Here is a 17709-nt window from a genome sequence, read left to right on the forward strand (position 1 = left end):
ATGATGATTAGACACAACCACTGGCATGGCTGGATGCAGAGAGGCCTGGTGACAATCTGCAAGGAGCACATGGGCTGTGTGGGTGTGCTTGTCACCATGCTTTGGCAAGACACATGCCCAGAAAAGGGGCTAATTTACAAGAATCCGCTCCTGAAAGCCCAGTTAGGCCCAGCCGGGACAGAAGCCAACTTCCACTTTATTCGGGATGCTTTCACTTTCAAGACATCTTGTTTTGAGTCAAGATTCCTCCTTCTGAACATGGGACTTTCCGGCGGGACCACAGCTCCTGCCCTGCACTCATTTGGCCCAGGATATCCTGATTTGCTGAGGAAGTCTTCCGAAGGAGGACGTCGGCCATGTGGTGCCTCTGGGGTCTTCTTCTCTGCGAAGGTAAGTGGAGCAGATGGACAGACAGCCTATCCTCTGGGGAGCTGAGAGCCCCTACCCAGCTGCCTGCATCAGACTTCTAGACAGCGGCATCTCAAAATCAAGTAAGAACCCAGAAAGTAAGGAGAAATAGAGAACGAAGCAAAGTCTGGGGCAGCCTAACGCAGGGTTTCAGATGAAATGGGGTGGCAGCATTAGTGGTATCTGTAGCCAGGAGACATTGTCTGTTCTAGGACCCAGGGTAGCTTAACATGATGGCAGTTTTGAGAGAAAGCTGGGTGCAGGGATGATGGGGATCTGTCTGTACTGGCACATGGGGACTCTACAGTCCAGGGAGAAGGGGGGAGGGTAAAGCAGAGCAGGGCTCCCTATGGTCTAAGGAATGTTTATCAGCCTGAAGGAATGCTAGGGTCCCTCTCTGTATCCTGTACAAGGGGAGACAGACATTGGGTAGAGAGGAGAGACGACAGCAGGTTAAACATGGTCCCTGTGGGCTTGAGAATAGTCTCCAAATACTCGGTGGCCCCTCCATCCATCTGTGCCTGAGTCCCCCCTCTTTGATCAACAAGTAGTCCACATGACAAGGTACCTGCTGCAGGACCAGGATGGAGTTCCCAGACCCCAAGACACTGTTGCATCCTTCAGGGACTCATAAGGACTAAACAAGAACTCACCACATTCTCAGACCTTCGATCGTTTTTAGAAGGATCTTACTGGCAACAGAGGACGGCACACTAGCACTGATACAGCCTCCCCGTCCTATTTAGAGGAGGAAGGTGACAAGCTGAACGTCATGCAGCTCATTTGTGGCAGAGCCAGGACACGAGAGAACCTCAGTTTCAACTGACATCTCCCATTAACACTTATCCTGTCAGGATGGAGATGGCTGGGCCCAGAGACAGCAAGGATGTGGATAAGGACTAGAGTTGCAGCCAGCAGAGTAGCCAGGCTGAACAGGTCTCCTTATCCCAGCTCCCAGCCTTGGGTACATTACATATCATCCTAACCTTTCCCTGCATCCCAAGGCCTCCTTCTATGCCAGGCTTGAGGTCAGTTCTCCGCTAACTCAGAGCAATTTACTGAACTCCTGTAGTCTGGTATTAAACCGGGGCACTACAAGTACATGGATGAAGACATTTGCTCTTGACCTGAAAGAGCTCATGGCCTGGTGGGAGACGCTGATTCAGAAACAGACAATAATAAGACAGGGGTGCTGATCCCTGATCACTGTGGGAAAACAGAAAGAATGTACACCTGCAGTGAGGGACAGGAGAGGTTAGAGGTGATGGTGATCTTCCAGAGTAAGCGCAAACAAGGCAGAAAAAGAGTCAAGAGGGCAGCTCAAGAAGGGCTGTCTTCCTCATACTTCACACTCAAACCACTCCTCAGAAAAGCCAGCATCTTGCTCTCTCATCTCCTGTCTGTCTCTGTCCTTGTTTCAGATGCAATGATATACGATGAATCCCAAAAACCTGGGTACACGCTCTGAGTTCTCAGTTCTCTCCATCACTCTCCGGACCTAATCTAATCCCAGCATTTGCTAATTACACTATTCATCTCTCTGTCTCAATCCTCCCCTTCTCCTGAGTTCCCTTCCTTTGCTCAAGTTGCCATCACCTCTCTCTTGCATTAATATAAACAGCCTTGAACTTCCCCCACCTCCAATGCATTCTCCATGCCTCCTGCCATGGCCGTTTTAGGCTGGCATTTCATCATGTTGCTTCCTCATTTCAAACCTATGTGAGACACCACACACACACACACACACACACACACACACACAATTGTTCTGGGATTTTTAGCCCAGAAACCAATGCTGCCTCTTGGCATAGTGTGATCCCGCCAACTCTTGGCGACGCTACCTACTTCCTTCCCTTCCACAGAACCAATTTCATTTCCCCATGCTCTCTCCCTTGCTGTTCCCTCAGCCTGTAGACCTTCTCCATCCCTATTCCTGTAGCCACTGCTTGACTGGCTGGTTCCTATTCCTCCTTTGGGTTGTTTCTTCTCCGAGGCTGCTCCAGGCTGGGTGAGGACCCCTATTAACCTACTTGTGTGCAGCCACTTTTTCTCATCATGATCCTTAATTTATTTTAGTGGCTGTGTTTGAGGTCTGGTTTCTCCATGAACAGAGACTTAGATTCTCTTCCTGTTTTGTTCCCCCATCCATGACACACACTACTACACCCTCAACTCTGCGCAGCTGCTGGGTGGGGGGAGGGCCCTAATTCAATTCCAAGCAACTCTGCTGTTTGCCAGGAGTAGGACAAGACACCTAGCCAGGCAGATTCACCATGGTTTCTCTCCTTACAGCACTCCTTCCCATTGTGGTTATCAGTGTCCAAGTGCTAAGCAAGGTGGGAGACTCAGTTCTGCTGGATGCAGAGTGCCCTCCCGGCTTCCAAGTGCGGGAGGCCATCTGGCGATCTCTCTGGCCATCAGAAGAGCTCCTGGCCACATTTTTTCGGGGTTCCTTGGAGACTCTGTACCGCTCCCAATTCCTGGGCCGAGTCCAGCTGCACGACAACCTCAGCCTGGAGCTTGGGCCCCTGAAAACTGAAGACAGCGGCAACTTTTCTCTGCTGATGGTGGACACAGAGGGTCAAACCTGGACCCAGACCCTGTATCTCAAGGTGTACGGTAAGTGTACCCAACACTGATTCCGACTCTCCTCCTGAAAACTGCCAGCCGAGCACCTGGAGCCATGGCAGCTGGGGAGGGCTAGGTTCCAGAAAGGCATGGCCTTTGGCCATGCTGCTAAGTCAGAGAGGAGCTACTCCCCAGAAGTCACCTCTACGCTTCCCAGGGGAGCACCTCACCAAGTAGCCGGCTTCACCAGGCCACCAACCTCACCTGTACGCCGTTCGTTCTTTCCTTGGATCAGCAGGCTTGGAAATGATGTTTACCCAGCAGACCATCACCTTTTTCCTCATTTGTACAGCGAGCCTTATAGCACGTACTATGCACAGTGCCCATAAAGATGAAGCACAGTGGAATGTGGGAAAAGCGGCCTGTCCATCCACTCGTCCACTCTGATATATCTGATGATACCACTCTGAGGTATCATCGTAGACTACGGGTGGTACTATTATTTTATTTGCCACTAAAAAGGAAAAGAAAAATGTGGCATAGGACATAAATAGTTTTTACTTACAAGTTAAATTCAACTTGAACTATCATTATAGAATTTTTGTTCTATATTTTTGTTTTTTCAATTACATTTATTTTTTTAAAACAATCTTTTCTCATTTTACATGCCTATCCCAGTTCCCACTCCCTCCACCTTCCACCCACCCCCGCCACCCCCATCCACTCCTCAGAGAGAGTAAGTCTTCCCAAGTTGAGTCTACAAGATCTGACACATCACTTTGAGGCAGGACCAAGGCCCTACCCCCTTTATCTAGGCTGAGCAAGGTATCCCTTCAAAACGAATGAGTTCCAAAATGCCAGTTCAAGCACTAGGGTTAAATCCTGGTCTCACTGCCAGTGGTCCCACAGACTGACCAAGCCACACACTGTTACCCACATTCAGTGGGTCTAGTTTGGGTCATATGCAGGTTCCCCACTATCAGTCCAGAGTCAGTGAATTCTCACTAGCTTGGGTCAGCTGTTCCTGTGGGTATCCCCATTATGGTCATGAGGTCATGACCCTTTTGCTCATATTATTGCTCCTCTCTCTCTTGAACTGGTCTCTGGAAGCTCGGCCCAGTGTTTAGCTGTGCATCTCTGCATCTGCTTCCATCAATTGCTGCATGAAGGTTCTATGATGACAATTAAAGTAGTTATCAATCTGATTTCAGGGGAAGGCCAGTTCAGACACGCTCTCCACTGTTGCTTAGGGTCTTAGTTGGTATTATCCTTGTGGATTCCTGGGAATTTCCCTAGTGCCAGGTTTCTTGTTAGCCCCATAACGGCTCCCTCAATCAAGATATCTCTTTCCTTGCTCTCCCTCTCTGTCCTTCCCCCATCTCAATCATCCCATTCCCTCATGTTTTCTTTCTCCCTCCCCTTCTCCCCTCCCTCTCCCCTTCCATTCTCCCTTCTCCCACCCCACCCCACCACACTCCCATTGCGGAGTTTTTGTTGTTTTGTGGAGTTTTGTTGTTTTGTGGAAGTTTTGTTGTTTTCTTTCTTTTTATTTCTTTTTCTTTTTTTTATTTCTGTTGTTCTAAAGTTAGCGCTAAGGATTCGACCCACGGCTTTGCACATACTAAGAACCAATTCTCACAGGGATCCAGACCATTCCCGTCCCCAGCATTATTTTTCCTAAAAGATCTTTTAGTTGGCTGTGGGAGGTAACACATGCCCATAATCCTAGCACTTGGGAGTCTGAGGCAGGAGGATTGCTGTGGGTTCAAGGCCAACCTGAGCTGCATTACTTAAGAGCTAAAAATAGTCACTACTTTTATTTCTTAGGACCCATGGGCTGGGCTTTCTTCCACAATGCCAACATCGCATCATGTGCAGCTGCGATTGTCCCTACAGCTGGAGTGGATGAATTAGCTGAGGATAGAATGAGTTCTCTTTCTCAGTCTCTTTCCCTCCCTGCCTGCCTTTCTCCCTCCCTCCCTCCCTTCCTCCCTCCCTCCCTGCCTGCCTTTCTCCCTCCCTGCCTGCCTTTCTCCCTCCCTGCCTGCCTTTCTCCCTTCCTCCCTTCCTCCCTCCCTCCCTCCCTCCCTCCCTCCCTCCCTCCCTCCCTCCCTCCCTTCCTCTCTCCCTCTCTCCTTTCCTTCCTCCCTCCCTCTCTCCCCCCCTCTCTCCCTATCTTCTTCCCTCCCTCTGTCTCTCCTCCACTATCTCCATCCATTTCTGCTGCTCCAGGCCTTTTTAACTCCCATTCATCTAATCTACCTATTGACTTGAGACAAAAATGTGAGTGGCCCCACACCGCTGGTTCAGTAAATACTCAAAAATGAGAAAGGTTGCCAAGAGTCCAAATTCAAGGATGGAAAGTGGGGATAGGATCGGGGCTGGAAAGAGGAGGCAGGAGAGGGAGATGCTGTAAGCAAACTGGGGAAGATTCTCAAAGCCCTGGAGACAGCTGTCTTACCTGCCCTTGGGTGAGCCATTCAGGATGCTGATTTACAGCTAGAGGGTGCACGTTCATGCAGAGGCCTGAAGCAAGTTGTGCATCTCAGCAGGCAGAATTCTGGCTGGATCTCAGCACTATACAACCGCCTACCCCAGTGCCCTGTACAGGGAATAACCTCCACAGTTACGCAGGCCCTGGAGCCTCTCTTCTCCTCCGTGTCTCAGCTGTCGCACATGGGAAACAAGGACATTGAGCGTGGTAATGCATGCAGCACCCACACCACTAAGCCCTAAAATGCCTTGTTCTCGGTATCTGAATTACAGATTTTAAGGAAATTGCTGTTTTATTGCTTCCAAATACATAGCGTGATTAGAACTAATTGCAGGAAGCTGCCAGGCAGCCGTCCTTAGGAGCTCGGTTTTGACAATAGATAAGAATGATTTGAATTAGCGGATCGGTTACCAGAAATGTCGATGGGTGTTTCTGCTGTGCCTGATCGTGTTTGGAGGCAGCTTGTCCTCTTAAGTGGTGTAAATATCCCCCCTGTAATCTCTGTTTATACTATTAGTATGCCCAGCAAATCATTTCTTTTTTCATATCAGAAATCCCACCAGATTGAGCTGGCATTAACGAGGTTTTACTCTGCTTGACTTTGGAATGCTGTCAGCGACTTGGCCCTCCTGTTGTCAATATAATGCTCTCCCACTGGCCCCGTTGCTCGAGACTCGGGATTTACTCATCAATCTATAAAGGAATGAGGAGCCACTGCTTAGGATGCCAGGACACTATTAGTTAGCAGCCCAGGTATCAAACACCAATTTGCCAGCACTAGAGAGCGAAGGTTATAGCGAAGACAGAGCCCCTCCCTCCAGGTTCCTTATTCACTGCGTTTTATGCCCTTCCAATTATTTTCCTGTTCGTTAGCATGTGTCAGTGTCTGTCTCCTTCACCCAACAAGTGCGGGAATGTGGGTTCTTACCTGAACTAATAAATGCTCGTCATCCCTTGTTGACTGACTGGCACGCTGTGAAAGGAGACATGAGCAGAGCGCCCGGAGAGTTCTGAGTCACACCTGAGCTATCAGGGAAGGTATCCCAGTCAAGGCATAAAGTAGTGTGTCTGACGGGGGGAGGGGGGGGCTCTTAAAGGATGCCTAGGAGGTCCCTAGGTGGGCAAGAAGGGGAAGAATAGAACCAGGCTTGGTGGCACAGCCCTGCAATTGCAGCATTCTGAAAGCAGAAGCGAGAGGATTGTGAGTGTGAGGACAAGTCAGAATACAAACTAAGACCACCTTTAGAGGAGGAAGGAAGCATTTATGTGCACGGACGAGCCACACAAAAGCACGAAATGTACGAAACAGCACCTTATGGTTGGAAGAACTGTAAACCAATGGAATAGGCAAGGAGGACCAGCAGAGAGTGTAGCTAAAGAGGTTGATATATATCATTCCATAAAAGCTTTAGATACCAAGCTAAAGAATCAGTAACTGGAAAGTCAATGAGATTGAAAAACAAAAGAAGCATCTAAGCAGGCATAGAACCCAGACACCGAGCTGTGGACTCTGCCCAGCAGCCCTCTAACCTGCTGTCATTCTTACACAGACACAGTACCCAAGCCCATGGTTCAAGTGTTCACTGCTGCAACAGAAGAGACTCAAGCCCCCAATACCTGCCAAGTCTTCTTGTCCTGCTGGGTCTCCAACATCAGTGACATAACCTATAGCTGGCGACGGGAGAGGACAATGGATGTTGATGCAGAGCTGCACAGCTTTTTCTCAAATGGACAGCTGCTAAGTGTCTCACTGGGACTGGGAGACCAGGATGTGGCCTATACCTGCATTGCCTCCAACCCTGTCAGCTGGGATACGGCCACAGTCACTCCCTGGGAGAGCTGCCATCACGAGGCAGGTATGCTAAGGACCAGTAGGCAACAGTTTGGGGATTATGGTGCATCAGACCCGTTTCTGACTCTGCCTTCCATGATGCAGCCTCCGGGAAGGCCTCCTACAAGGATGTGCTGCTGGTGGCCGTGCCCATCTTGCTCTTCCTGATTCTAGCTGGTCTCCTTGGGGTATGGCACCATGGCCTCTGCTCAGGTAGGAGTCTTATAGGTGCAGAACATGGGGGGAAGGGATAGGAATGCCGGGAAGAAGCCGGGGCTGGACCTCCTCCTGCTTGGATTCAGAGGCCTGCCTCTTTGCATCTCCGGTCTCATGTCTTGGCCCTCCCCTCACACTTTGGTCTCCAACCAGAACAACCTGGTCTTCCTTCTGCAGTTCCTCAAAGGAACCACTCTCTCGCCTTCCCCCCAGGTCTGTGCACACTATATTCTCTCTGCCTAGAGCACACTTTCTGTGATTTTCCCTTTCCATTCGGCCCTCTCTTGCTGAGTCTTCAAGGTGAGCGTGTTCCAGGAAGCCTTCCCTAACTCCCCCCATCTGCCTACCTTCAGTCTGATTAATATCCTTCCTTTAATCGCCTTTACTAACTCCATCCCAAGGACTAATTACCTGTCTGCTCCTGCTGACTTTTGAGCCTCACCAAAGCAAAGAGCAAAAGCTGGGTCACCAGGAGACATACCCGGGTTTGGGGGAGGGGGGAGTCCCTTGAGCATCATGGTTCCTGAGACAGGAACAGCAGTGGTAAATGGTTATTGAAGGAAAGTATTGATGAGATCGATGAATACTACTCTCTTCTTGCCAACCTTTTTTTTTTTGTTTGTTTTTTGGGGACAGGGTTTCTTTGTGTAACAGTTCTGACTGTCCTGGAACTCACTTTGTAGACCAGGCTAGCCTCAAACTCACCGACGTTCACCTACCTCTGCCTCCCAAGTGCTGGGATTAAAGGCTTGAACCACCTCTGCCCAGCTCCCTGTCAACCATTCTTAGGAAAAGAACGTCCAAGAGAAGGCCCATCCCCCACCCCCACACCTCTACACCCCCGGCCAGTGTCTGACAACAGCAACTTCTACGAAAGAGCAGTGAGGAAAACCTGGTCAACTCAGGTTTTAGGCTCTCTACACAGATAATCAGCCCTGCATCTGCCCAGATACCCTCTACCTTGCCCCTGAAGGAGCATCTCAGATGGCACAGGCTTCATGGCTGTTTTTAGGCTGAGCTTGGTGGCCTTACTATGTTAGCTATGTCCTAGAAGAGCAGGGTCTTCTCCTGTGACCAGGCCTTGGGTCAGGAGTGACAGGGACTTGCACATTTTTCTCAAGAGGCAGGGAAGTTGAGGTGGAGATGGACAGCTTAGACTGCACTCCATTTAGGGGGTCCCGTCTGTGAGGAAGAGGGTCTGTCCCACACCCTTTGCTCCCCAAGATTTGTGGTAAGAAGGTAAAAGCCGAGAACAGATCAGTTTTTAAAGACTGTTTTATTGAGCTATAAACCATACATTGTATAATTCGCCTAGTTAAAGTGCACAATTTAACGGCTTTAAGTTAATCCAGAGCTTTACCTCCAACCCACAACCAATTTTAGAACATTTCTCTCACCTCCCCCACCAAAAGATTATAACCACTTAGTCAACACTCGCCAACTCCCCTGTGCTTTCCCCAGCCCTAGGCAACCACAAGTCTACTTTCTTTATCTATTCTGGGCAGTTCACATGAATCGATCCCCACTATGCGGTTCTCCGTGATAGGCTCCTCTCACTTAACCTAACATCATAAAGGCTCATAAAAAGAACAACTGTGGCCACCTGGGTAATGTAAAAACTCCACGCAATATGTCCAGGGACTGGTCCTAGCTCGGCCACGTGACGTCTTGTCATGTAACCAAGCGCGGCACAGCCCTGACTCATGGTATGGGTGCAGACGATGGGTGGACATTAAGAAGAACGTCCTGTTCTTAACAGACATCTCCTTTCCCATGAGGGGTGACTGGGCTCAGGACATCTAGTGTTCAGGGCCTGAGGCCGAGTATGCTGAGAGGCCCAGAACTGAGGGGTAACCTTCTGGTCTTCTCACCAGGGAAGAAGAAGGATGCTAGCACTGACAGGGTGGTTCTGGAGACGGAGAATCCCCTCGTGTAAGGTACACCATGAGGGACAGCGTAAACCGGCGCTTGGATCATGATGCGAGGCTCTGCCCAGTCACATGATGCTCCACACCTGGAAACTTCCAGAATCCTCATAACTTCCGCAAGTCTCCCATCTGCCACTAGAGAACAGCCAAGGAAGCCATCACCCTGGTTCCAACCTCCTCCCCTCTCCCTTCTCTTCGCAAATGCTGGATCTTCTCTGGGCAAGGCGGACTGAGAAGTTGCTTCCATAAGAGTCCGGAACATTCTCTAGAAAACACAGAGACATTGTCTATCCAAGGCACCCATGCTTCTAGCACTATATAGAAGGAATTATCTATCAACAGACTGCCTCTAGGCCAGGTACTGGGCCCTAAAAGATATCAGATGTTTGAACTAACCGGGAAATTGAGCTAACCACTGCTAACTCCAACCCCAGCCCCTAGAGTCTGAGATCCGTGTGTTCAAGATGTTATCAGAATAAAAGTTACAGACTAAGGAAAGGTGAAAGGCAGGGCTTTTTCTTTCTGGCCTGAAGGACTTTCAGATCTTATGAGCTCAAGGTTCCTCAATGGTAATTTGAGGTTATTAAAATAACAAAGAATAGCTAACATGCCATTTTGAGATGGAAGTCATTTTTCTCCTCGCCCCCCCCCACCAAGGATTTCTCTGTGTAACAGTCCTAGCTGTCCAGGAACTCACTCTGTAGACGAGGCTGGCTTCAAACTCACAGAGATCCATTTACCTCTGCCTCCTGCATGCAGGGATTAAAGGTGTGAGCCACCATTACCTGGCCGAAAGTCATTTTTCTGGTAGCAGCCTATTAATAGACATCTTCATCACCATTAACTCTCATGCCTCCTGCGTGATCTGGAATGGTGTTTGAGGGGGCTTTCTATACACACAGTTGCCAGAAAGGAAACAGAGAGAGAGAGAGAATTTGACCCAGCCAACAGTAAGGCCTTGCACAACAGCAAGAGAAGCAGCTAAGTTCGGGGTAAATCTGTCTTTCTGAAACTGGGAGAATGGAGAAGCATGAAAAACTACACGGGAAGAAAACTGGAGGGAAGGGTACCAAGACATTTTAGAATCTGTCACATTCATTTTCAGGTGCAAGTGTAGAAGATCCACCTAAGTTCAAGGGGAGAGAAAAAGTCCCAACCACTCAATTGTAGGATTGTCAAGGTCGCTTTGGCATATGCCATAGAGGATATTGTTCTGGCCATCTTTGGAAAATGTATCCTGCCGTTGAATGATTCTGTTTGGAAAACATCTTGGCTCTTTATTGCTGCTTGGGAAAACAAAGCACTTAATGAGTTAAACTTATCCTCAGGGAGTAGGAGCTACCAAGGTTCATGCTTATTCCCATCCAAACGGAATTTGGGTTTTATCTTGAGGCCCATCCAGGCCTTGATAATAGAGAGGAAGGAGGCACTGAAGAAGCAGAAGTAGTTTAGAATATGTTTCCAAGGTGGCTTCAGTCTCTCCACCCAGGAAGTCACTCCGGCCCTGGCACCTTTCCTCTTCTCCCCAGTGCCAAGAGAGTCACTTTCCCTGGGACAAATGATGGGCACAGTCCATTGGCTGTGTGTTCACACTACACACCTCCTCTCCACTTACCCTGCATCCCCTCTTGCTGGCTTTTCCCGGGGTCCCTGGCTTTCTCTCTCCCACACTCACTTTTCTTCTATCCCCTTTCCTCCAACTTCCTCCTGTCGAGCTCACATGGCACATGCCCACTCAACCTGGCAGCTTTGCTGCCCTCCCTTGCCACCTATCAGCATTTTCTCACCACATCTGTCCCTAAAAACAATGTGAAAGGGGAGCCCCAGGATGTAGTGATGAGATATAGTGGTTCTGGGATGAAAAATACACTCTGTCCCCCATCTTCCCTCTCTTTATCCCCACAGCCTCACCTCAAATCCAAGCATAGTTCTTCTCTTCAGGAGGGGACTCTTGGAACAAGCCCATGCTACTCAAACAAGCTACTGCTCCCATCCCCAGTGACTCACTTGTCAACTAGTAGACTTATTGTCCTTTCTCTGGAAAACACAAAGTGCTCGTGGGAGACCAATCTTATTCTAAGAGACGTTGGGAAAGATGCTTCAAAAGTTACACCATCCCAAGTATGAACTGGATGCTCAGCATATGTTGAGAACTCTTTGAGGCACTGAAGAAATCAATTTCAGATGAAGCAGAGTAGAGTCCAGTCCCATGTTCAATGGCATATAAATAAATTGTTAAGTATGTGATAGATGCTGGCGGGTTCTGTTTAAAAGATAAGGTAGGCTGGCTTTGTGGTACAAGCTTGGAGAAAAGAGAAAGGCCCAGAGATGTGGCCCCGGGGCCACCTCATGTAGGACCTCATGATCTGAAGAGTAAGAACCATGAAGTTTGGGAGGCAGAGGGGACAGTGAATCAAGTTGTCAGTCTCTTTGGGGGGTGTTTCTAGCACGCACCCGGTCAGACCAGAACCCTCCTCCCCACTGCCTTTTCTCTTCTTTGTTCTCATTTTCTTTATCTTTAGTGATAGCATTTGAACTTATTCTTTTTTATATAAAGGATAAACACAAGATCTGCTGAGACCAAGAGGTCCAATGACAGAATACTAGAATATAACTGAGCGTGGTAGATCACACCTGAAATCCTAGCACTGGAAAGGCTGAAGCAGAATTGCTGTGACTTTTAAAGGCTAGCCTAGGATACCTAGTGAGAACCTGGGCTACAGAGTGAGACCCTGTATCTCAAAATTAATATGATAGAATGGGGGAGAGAACAGCGCAGGATCAGTTTATAGAGAGCTTCATTCCCTTTATGGAGATATAAATACTCAGTGTTTTAAAGAGGGGGAGAATGGGAGTGAAAGAAGCTGCAGCAATCATCAGTGGCATCCCCCGCAAGCCTTTCTTCCATGTTTATGACATAGTACCTTGTCATGTTGACGGGCTCTTACTGATCTCTCAACAGTCCCTTCCCGACTTGACCCATTGGCTCCCTGTATCCATTCTGCATGTGGCCTGAAAGGAAACCTGTAGACGTCCAGAACACACCTCCCTGGGTCCGTGAAAGGGTCCGTGGCTGTCTCTCCTTTGGGCTATGCGTTGGTGGCACTCAACTGCCAGGAGTGGCAGACTGAGAATGTGGGTGGGTAGAAGGGCTGTGCTATTGCACAGCTAGCCTGGCTCCCATCCCAGGAACTGTACTTTTAGGGAGACACAATAAACTTCAAGTACCCAGAGGAGAATGGCCAGAATGGTGAGGAGTCTAGAAGCTCTTTTCCTATGAGAAATGATTAAAGAAGATGGTTGTGTTTGGCTTGAAATAAAACGACAACAAAATCTCAGATGGATGCAGATATGCAAATATTTGAAGGGCTTTAACATAAGCCCAGACTGTGTAACCAAAGCCAGTGGATCATGTTACCAAGATGTAGCTATTGACCCATGTGAAAAATAGGATATCGCAGCGAGGAGGCAGGTCTGTGGTTACTCAGTTCAACTTCTTAGGTGGAAAGCTGAAGCCAAAAAGATGAAATTAGTCCATGCGAAATCAGAATTAGTTCTAAAATTAGTTTTCTAAAACAGTTCTGCCCCTCAGACTGCACCACATCACCAGGAAAGAACTGTCTAACTGGTGATGAAATACAGTTATGAAATGAGCCGCTTCAACAAAAGTGAGTAAGCAGAAAGTGTCTCAGAGCAAGATCATAGACCAGAGATTGTTCATATTAGGAAGTTGTACTAGGACTGAGAAATGCATTGGTGTATAGACAAATTTCTGTCATCCAGGGCCGTGTCAGCCCCAGCTCACAGATGCTAACACACTTTTCCCACTGAGTCTAGATGCAATGTTGACATTACCCCTACCAATCAAAGTTGATTGCTGGGATGAAAACTGTGTGCTATTCCTGCCCCCGAACAATCTGCAGCAGCCTTCCACTAGTGAGAATTCATTACAATCTAAGGAAAGAATGAATGAATAAGCAATGAGATGAAAGAGGCCAGTGGAAGGGCTCTGCTCAGGAATTGGAAAGCAGCCGTGCTTTGTGGCGGAAGATTTATCTAGCTTCTCTTTTGCTGCCATTTTTTCTCAGCGTGGTGCTTGGGGGAAATATCAGCACTGTAAGGGGAAAGTAATGGGAAATAGTTACACTATTACCAAGAAACACAAACCAGCAATCATACAAACAAGTGAATAATACACACAGCCATTGAAACCGTCATGTTTTTAGAATGTCTAAGAATAAAAGCGAAACACTGGCATTATTCAGGATTCTCCGGGTCTATGCAAAAGCAAAAACAAACAAACCTCTCTGGCCTTAACTAAAGCAAATAAGGAATTTATTCTAAAGTTGTGGTTCACTCAGAGATTCCAAGAAAATACTAAGCAGACTTGGGGTCTCCATGGAATTATTTATTTTTTTAATTTTATTTTATGTGCATTGGTGTGGAGCTGTCGGATCTCCAGAAACTGGAGTTACAGACAGTTGTGAGCTATCGTGTGGGTGCTGGGAATTGAACCCGGGTCCTCTGGAAGAATAGCCAGTGTTCTTAACCACTGAGCCATCTCTCCAGCCCCAGAATTATTTATTCTATTATACTTTCTGCATCCCAGTTGCTCACTAAAGAGTCAAAATCAGTAGCGTTAGATCAACTTAGCTGAAGCCAGGGACTTTCCTTCTGGGACAGAAGAGTGGCATGTGACATCTTGTTAGAAGCAATAGTTGGTTTAACAAAAGAAAGTTTGAAGAAAAAAACATGAACAGGAATCTGTGCAACAGGAAACCTACCCATCTGTTCTTTCGATAAGCCTTTCTGCACATCTGCTGCACAGCACCGCAGCAGAGATCCATTGGTCAGTAAAACACATCACACCCTGCCCTCAAAGGGCTCGTGATCTCCATGCAGCCCTGCAGTGAGTTCACAGCCGTCTCCTGATCTGTCTCGCCCAGGAAGGGCCAGTCCAGTCCCCAGGAGAAATGGCAAATGACAACTTTGCCTGGAAGAGCTGACAGGCATGGAAGACTTCCTGGACAGGTCTTCCCAAAGCAAGGATGCTGTTCAGCTGCGTTATCAGATTACGGAGAAATCACAGGCTGACGGTGACCTCCAGCTTCCTCTCCAAGCCGGGCAGAAGAGGGAGAGTGATGCTGGGGCCAGAGCCACACTTCCAGCGCAGGGTGACCCTGTGACCTGGGATTGTCGGACTGAGACACTGTCTCACCTTCTTGCCTTCAAGCCCCTCACACAGCCTTCCTATTGCACTCTCTTACAGGGGATCCTTGAGCATCTCCATGGTCAGGTAAAGTCAATGAAACTCAGGCTGAAGCAGAAAGTGAGGTCTCTGCCTGACCATTGGCTAGTCTACTCACCACCTGACCACCTGCTGCCAGCATAGCTGTGGGAGCTCAGAACACTGGGCACTGAACCATAGTCCTGCCCATCAGACCCGGGAACACATCATCCCCAGCCCTACAACGCATCATCTACCTGTGATCATCTGGCCCTCAAATACTGGGGAATCTTCCTGGCTCTTATTGATAACAGTAGCCTTACAGCCTAACACCCAAAAAATTCCTAACAACCCCATCCTCCAACACTCTCACACACCAGGCACACAGAGGCGCAACACAGTACACCACACACACACACACACTCATTCACACACACACACACACACACACACACACACACACCACAGCCTTGGCTTCTTCCTAAGCCTTGAGCACACATCCCATAGGCAGTAATGAGAGGATGTGGCCTGACCATAGACTAGATGACTACAGGGAAAAAGTAAAAGGGGTACAGAGGACAGAAGGAGGCTCACACAGAATGGAGGCCTGAAGCCTGGGCAGTCAAGACAAGACAGATCAGTGTACTCATCAGCCAGAGAGTTCTATATCAAAGGCCAGAGTGTCAGCCAAGTTCAGGGAGTGGCTAACTCCGAGTTTTGTTTCCTGTAAGCTATGTCCTAAAGAGACAAGGGAGTGGAAGGCCTTCCAACCCATCCCCCTATTAGCTACCCCTAAGAGGCCATGCTCAGAAATTAATATCACCCTGCCCTTTATTTAGATGGCAGTTGCTCTAGTCTAGGCTACCGAGGGCCTTCCCTGGCTCACCTCCACCAGCAAAGAGATAAGGGATGCTACCTGGAGTTCACTCTCCCTCTGAACCATACTCTCTAAATTCAAGATCCAGGAAGTCCCTGCCCACACAAGACTTCTCTTCTGGATTCATCCTGCCAAAGCCAGGTAAAACCACCCACATATGTGGCCCTATGTCTGAAGTCAGTTTTTGTGGGGGAGGGCAGTGTAAGTATTCACAGCTTGTGAGAGTGTGTGTGTGTGTGTGTGTGTGTGTGTGTGTGTGTGTGTGTGTGTGTAAGATCCTCCACAGTAAAGGATGCAGTTACAGGTAAGAAAATAAAGGGTCCACCCTCATGCCCAGAACAATGAGCTAGCTCTTCCCTTACCACTGTAGGTTGTAGAGCATTTGTTTGCACTGTATGAAGACGTAAGCCAATAGCTACGCAGGAGGGAATAGGCAAGATTTCCAGGGAGAGGGAGAACTCTGGGAAGAAGAGCAGCAGGAAGATGCCAGGGGGCACTGAAGAGGTCAGACATACAGTACAGAGTAGAGGTAACCAAGCCATGTGGTGGAATGTAGATTGACACAGTTTAATTTAAGTTATAAGAGCTAGGGGGACAAGCCTACGCTAAAAGTCAAACTTTCATAATTAATAATGAGTCTCTGTGTAGTTATTTGCGGGCTGCTGATCCCCACGAAAAAGTTGGACTACAACTATACATTGACATGAAACCCCAAAGTTGCTCAGTCCAAACTCCCCAGTCATTTTGAAAGATAAAAAAGATAACAATTTCTAGTAACAACATTTTTATTGTTTAAGAATTTTGTATATGTGTGTAATGGGTTTTGATTAAACTCGCCCACATTCCCCTCCCTTCAAATCCTTCCACATCCTTCCTACCACTTTTCCTCCCAATTTCGTGTACTCACTTTTTTTAAAGCCCACTGAGCCCACTCAGCACTGCCTGTAGGTTTGAGACCATCTATTAGAGCATAAATGCTCTCTCACAGGCTGCATCCTCATAGGAAACTGACTCACCCACCCCAAGAAACCACCAACTGCCAATAGTTCCTCAGCCAGGGACAAGACTTCACGAGCCCTTCCTTGATCTATGCTAGGATTTTTGGCTTGCTTGGTCATATTCAAGGAGCATGCATGCAGGTACAGCCACTGTGAGTTCACGTGTGCTGTGGTGCCATCTCATCCAGCAAGCACTACTGCACTGCAGATGTCCCCTTCCTCTGACCCTTACAATCCTCCTGCTCCTTCTTCTCTGATGATTTATAGTTAAGAGTGGGCTTACATGGGAGAACCCTTCCCCTTGGGCTTTTTTTTTCCTGTCATAATTCCTAGCCAATCTCCATAACCATGGGCAAAGCTCCATCTTTGCCTACAGCTCCTAATGATACACAAAAGAAGGCTGTGGATTCGAACTTGGCACAACAGACTCTGATGTCCCAGTCGGCTGAGCTGTCCGTCTTCAGGATTCATTCTCTCAGCGTGCCTTTAAAGGGTGCCTACTACAAGCAAGCAACACTGAGGAAGCAGCTGCCAAGGAGACCAACCTGCCCCTGCCTCTCACTGCACTCAGGAAGCAGCAGTCCGCCAGGCAGAGACAGGCACGGGACGAATAAGCACAAATGGGTAATGAGAATTGTACCAAGTTTCTTCAGAAGAAGATAATTGAGAACCGTGAGTAAGAAAAAGAACTGAGGGAGAAAAACATAGCAGGCAGGAAGGCAGCTCGCAAAATGCCTCTCTGAGGAAGGGATGTTCAAGCCACAAGCAGCAGAGAGAGTGGTAGAGCAGCGTAGGGAAGGCCTGCAAGCTCAGCCATCAGCAAGGATGGCGAGCCTTCTGGAAAGGTTTTGATGCGTGTGAATGTCTAAACTTTTGGCTCTAAAGGAAGTCCCTGTGGCCAATAGGTAATGAGCAAGAGGGGCCTTGAAAAGAGCTTACTGCAGAGGTCAGGTCAGGTAGGGTCTGGTAAGACACGGTCAGACTTAAATTTTAATTATAAAGGTAAAGGGAGGCCACTGGAGAGCTTTAAGGGAGGAAATGACATGATCTGCCTTGCATTTTTAAAAGGCCTGACTGGCCCTGTGTGAAGAATGGAGCTAAGGGGGAAATAAAAGCCCGAAGACAAAGCCACTACAGTGATCCTAGCAGAAAGAGCTGCAGC

The 17709-nt window shown here is 48.2% G+C and overlaps 1 protein-coding gene across 2 annotated transcripts; it reads left to right on the top strand.

Moving 5' to 3' along the window:
- The first annotated feature begins 257 nt into the window (after positions 1-257).
- On the top strand, positions 258-9943 carry Slamf8 (SLAM family member 8). 2 transcript variants are annotated; one of them, XM_038349693.1, is made up of 5 exons: positions 258-390; positions 2701-3027; positions 7021-7326; positions 7407-7514; positions 9392-9943. In XM_038349693.1, exons 1-5 carry the CDS (start codon positions 357-359, stop codon positions 9451-9453), a joined length of 837 nt encoding a protein of 278 aa, XP_038205621.1. In that variant the 5' UTR covers positions 258-356; the 3' UTR covers positions 9454-9943. The 2 variants fall into 2 exon arrangements, with proteins under 2 accessions (XP_038205621.1, XP_038205622.1); XM_038349694.1 differs by lacking the exon at positions 7407-7514.
- The last annotated feature ends 7766 nt before the right edge of the window (positions 9944-17709 follow it).

The sequence above is a fragment of the Arvicola amphibius genome, chromosome 12, assembly GCF_903992535.2.
Source record: "Arvicola amphibius chromosome 12, mArvAmp1.2, whole genome shotgun sequence".
In the NCBI taxonomy this organism is placed as follows: Eukaryota; Metazoa; Chordata; class Mammalia; order Rodentia; family Cricetidae; genus Arvicola; species Arvicola amphibius.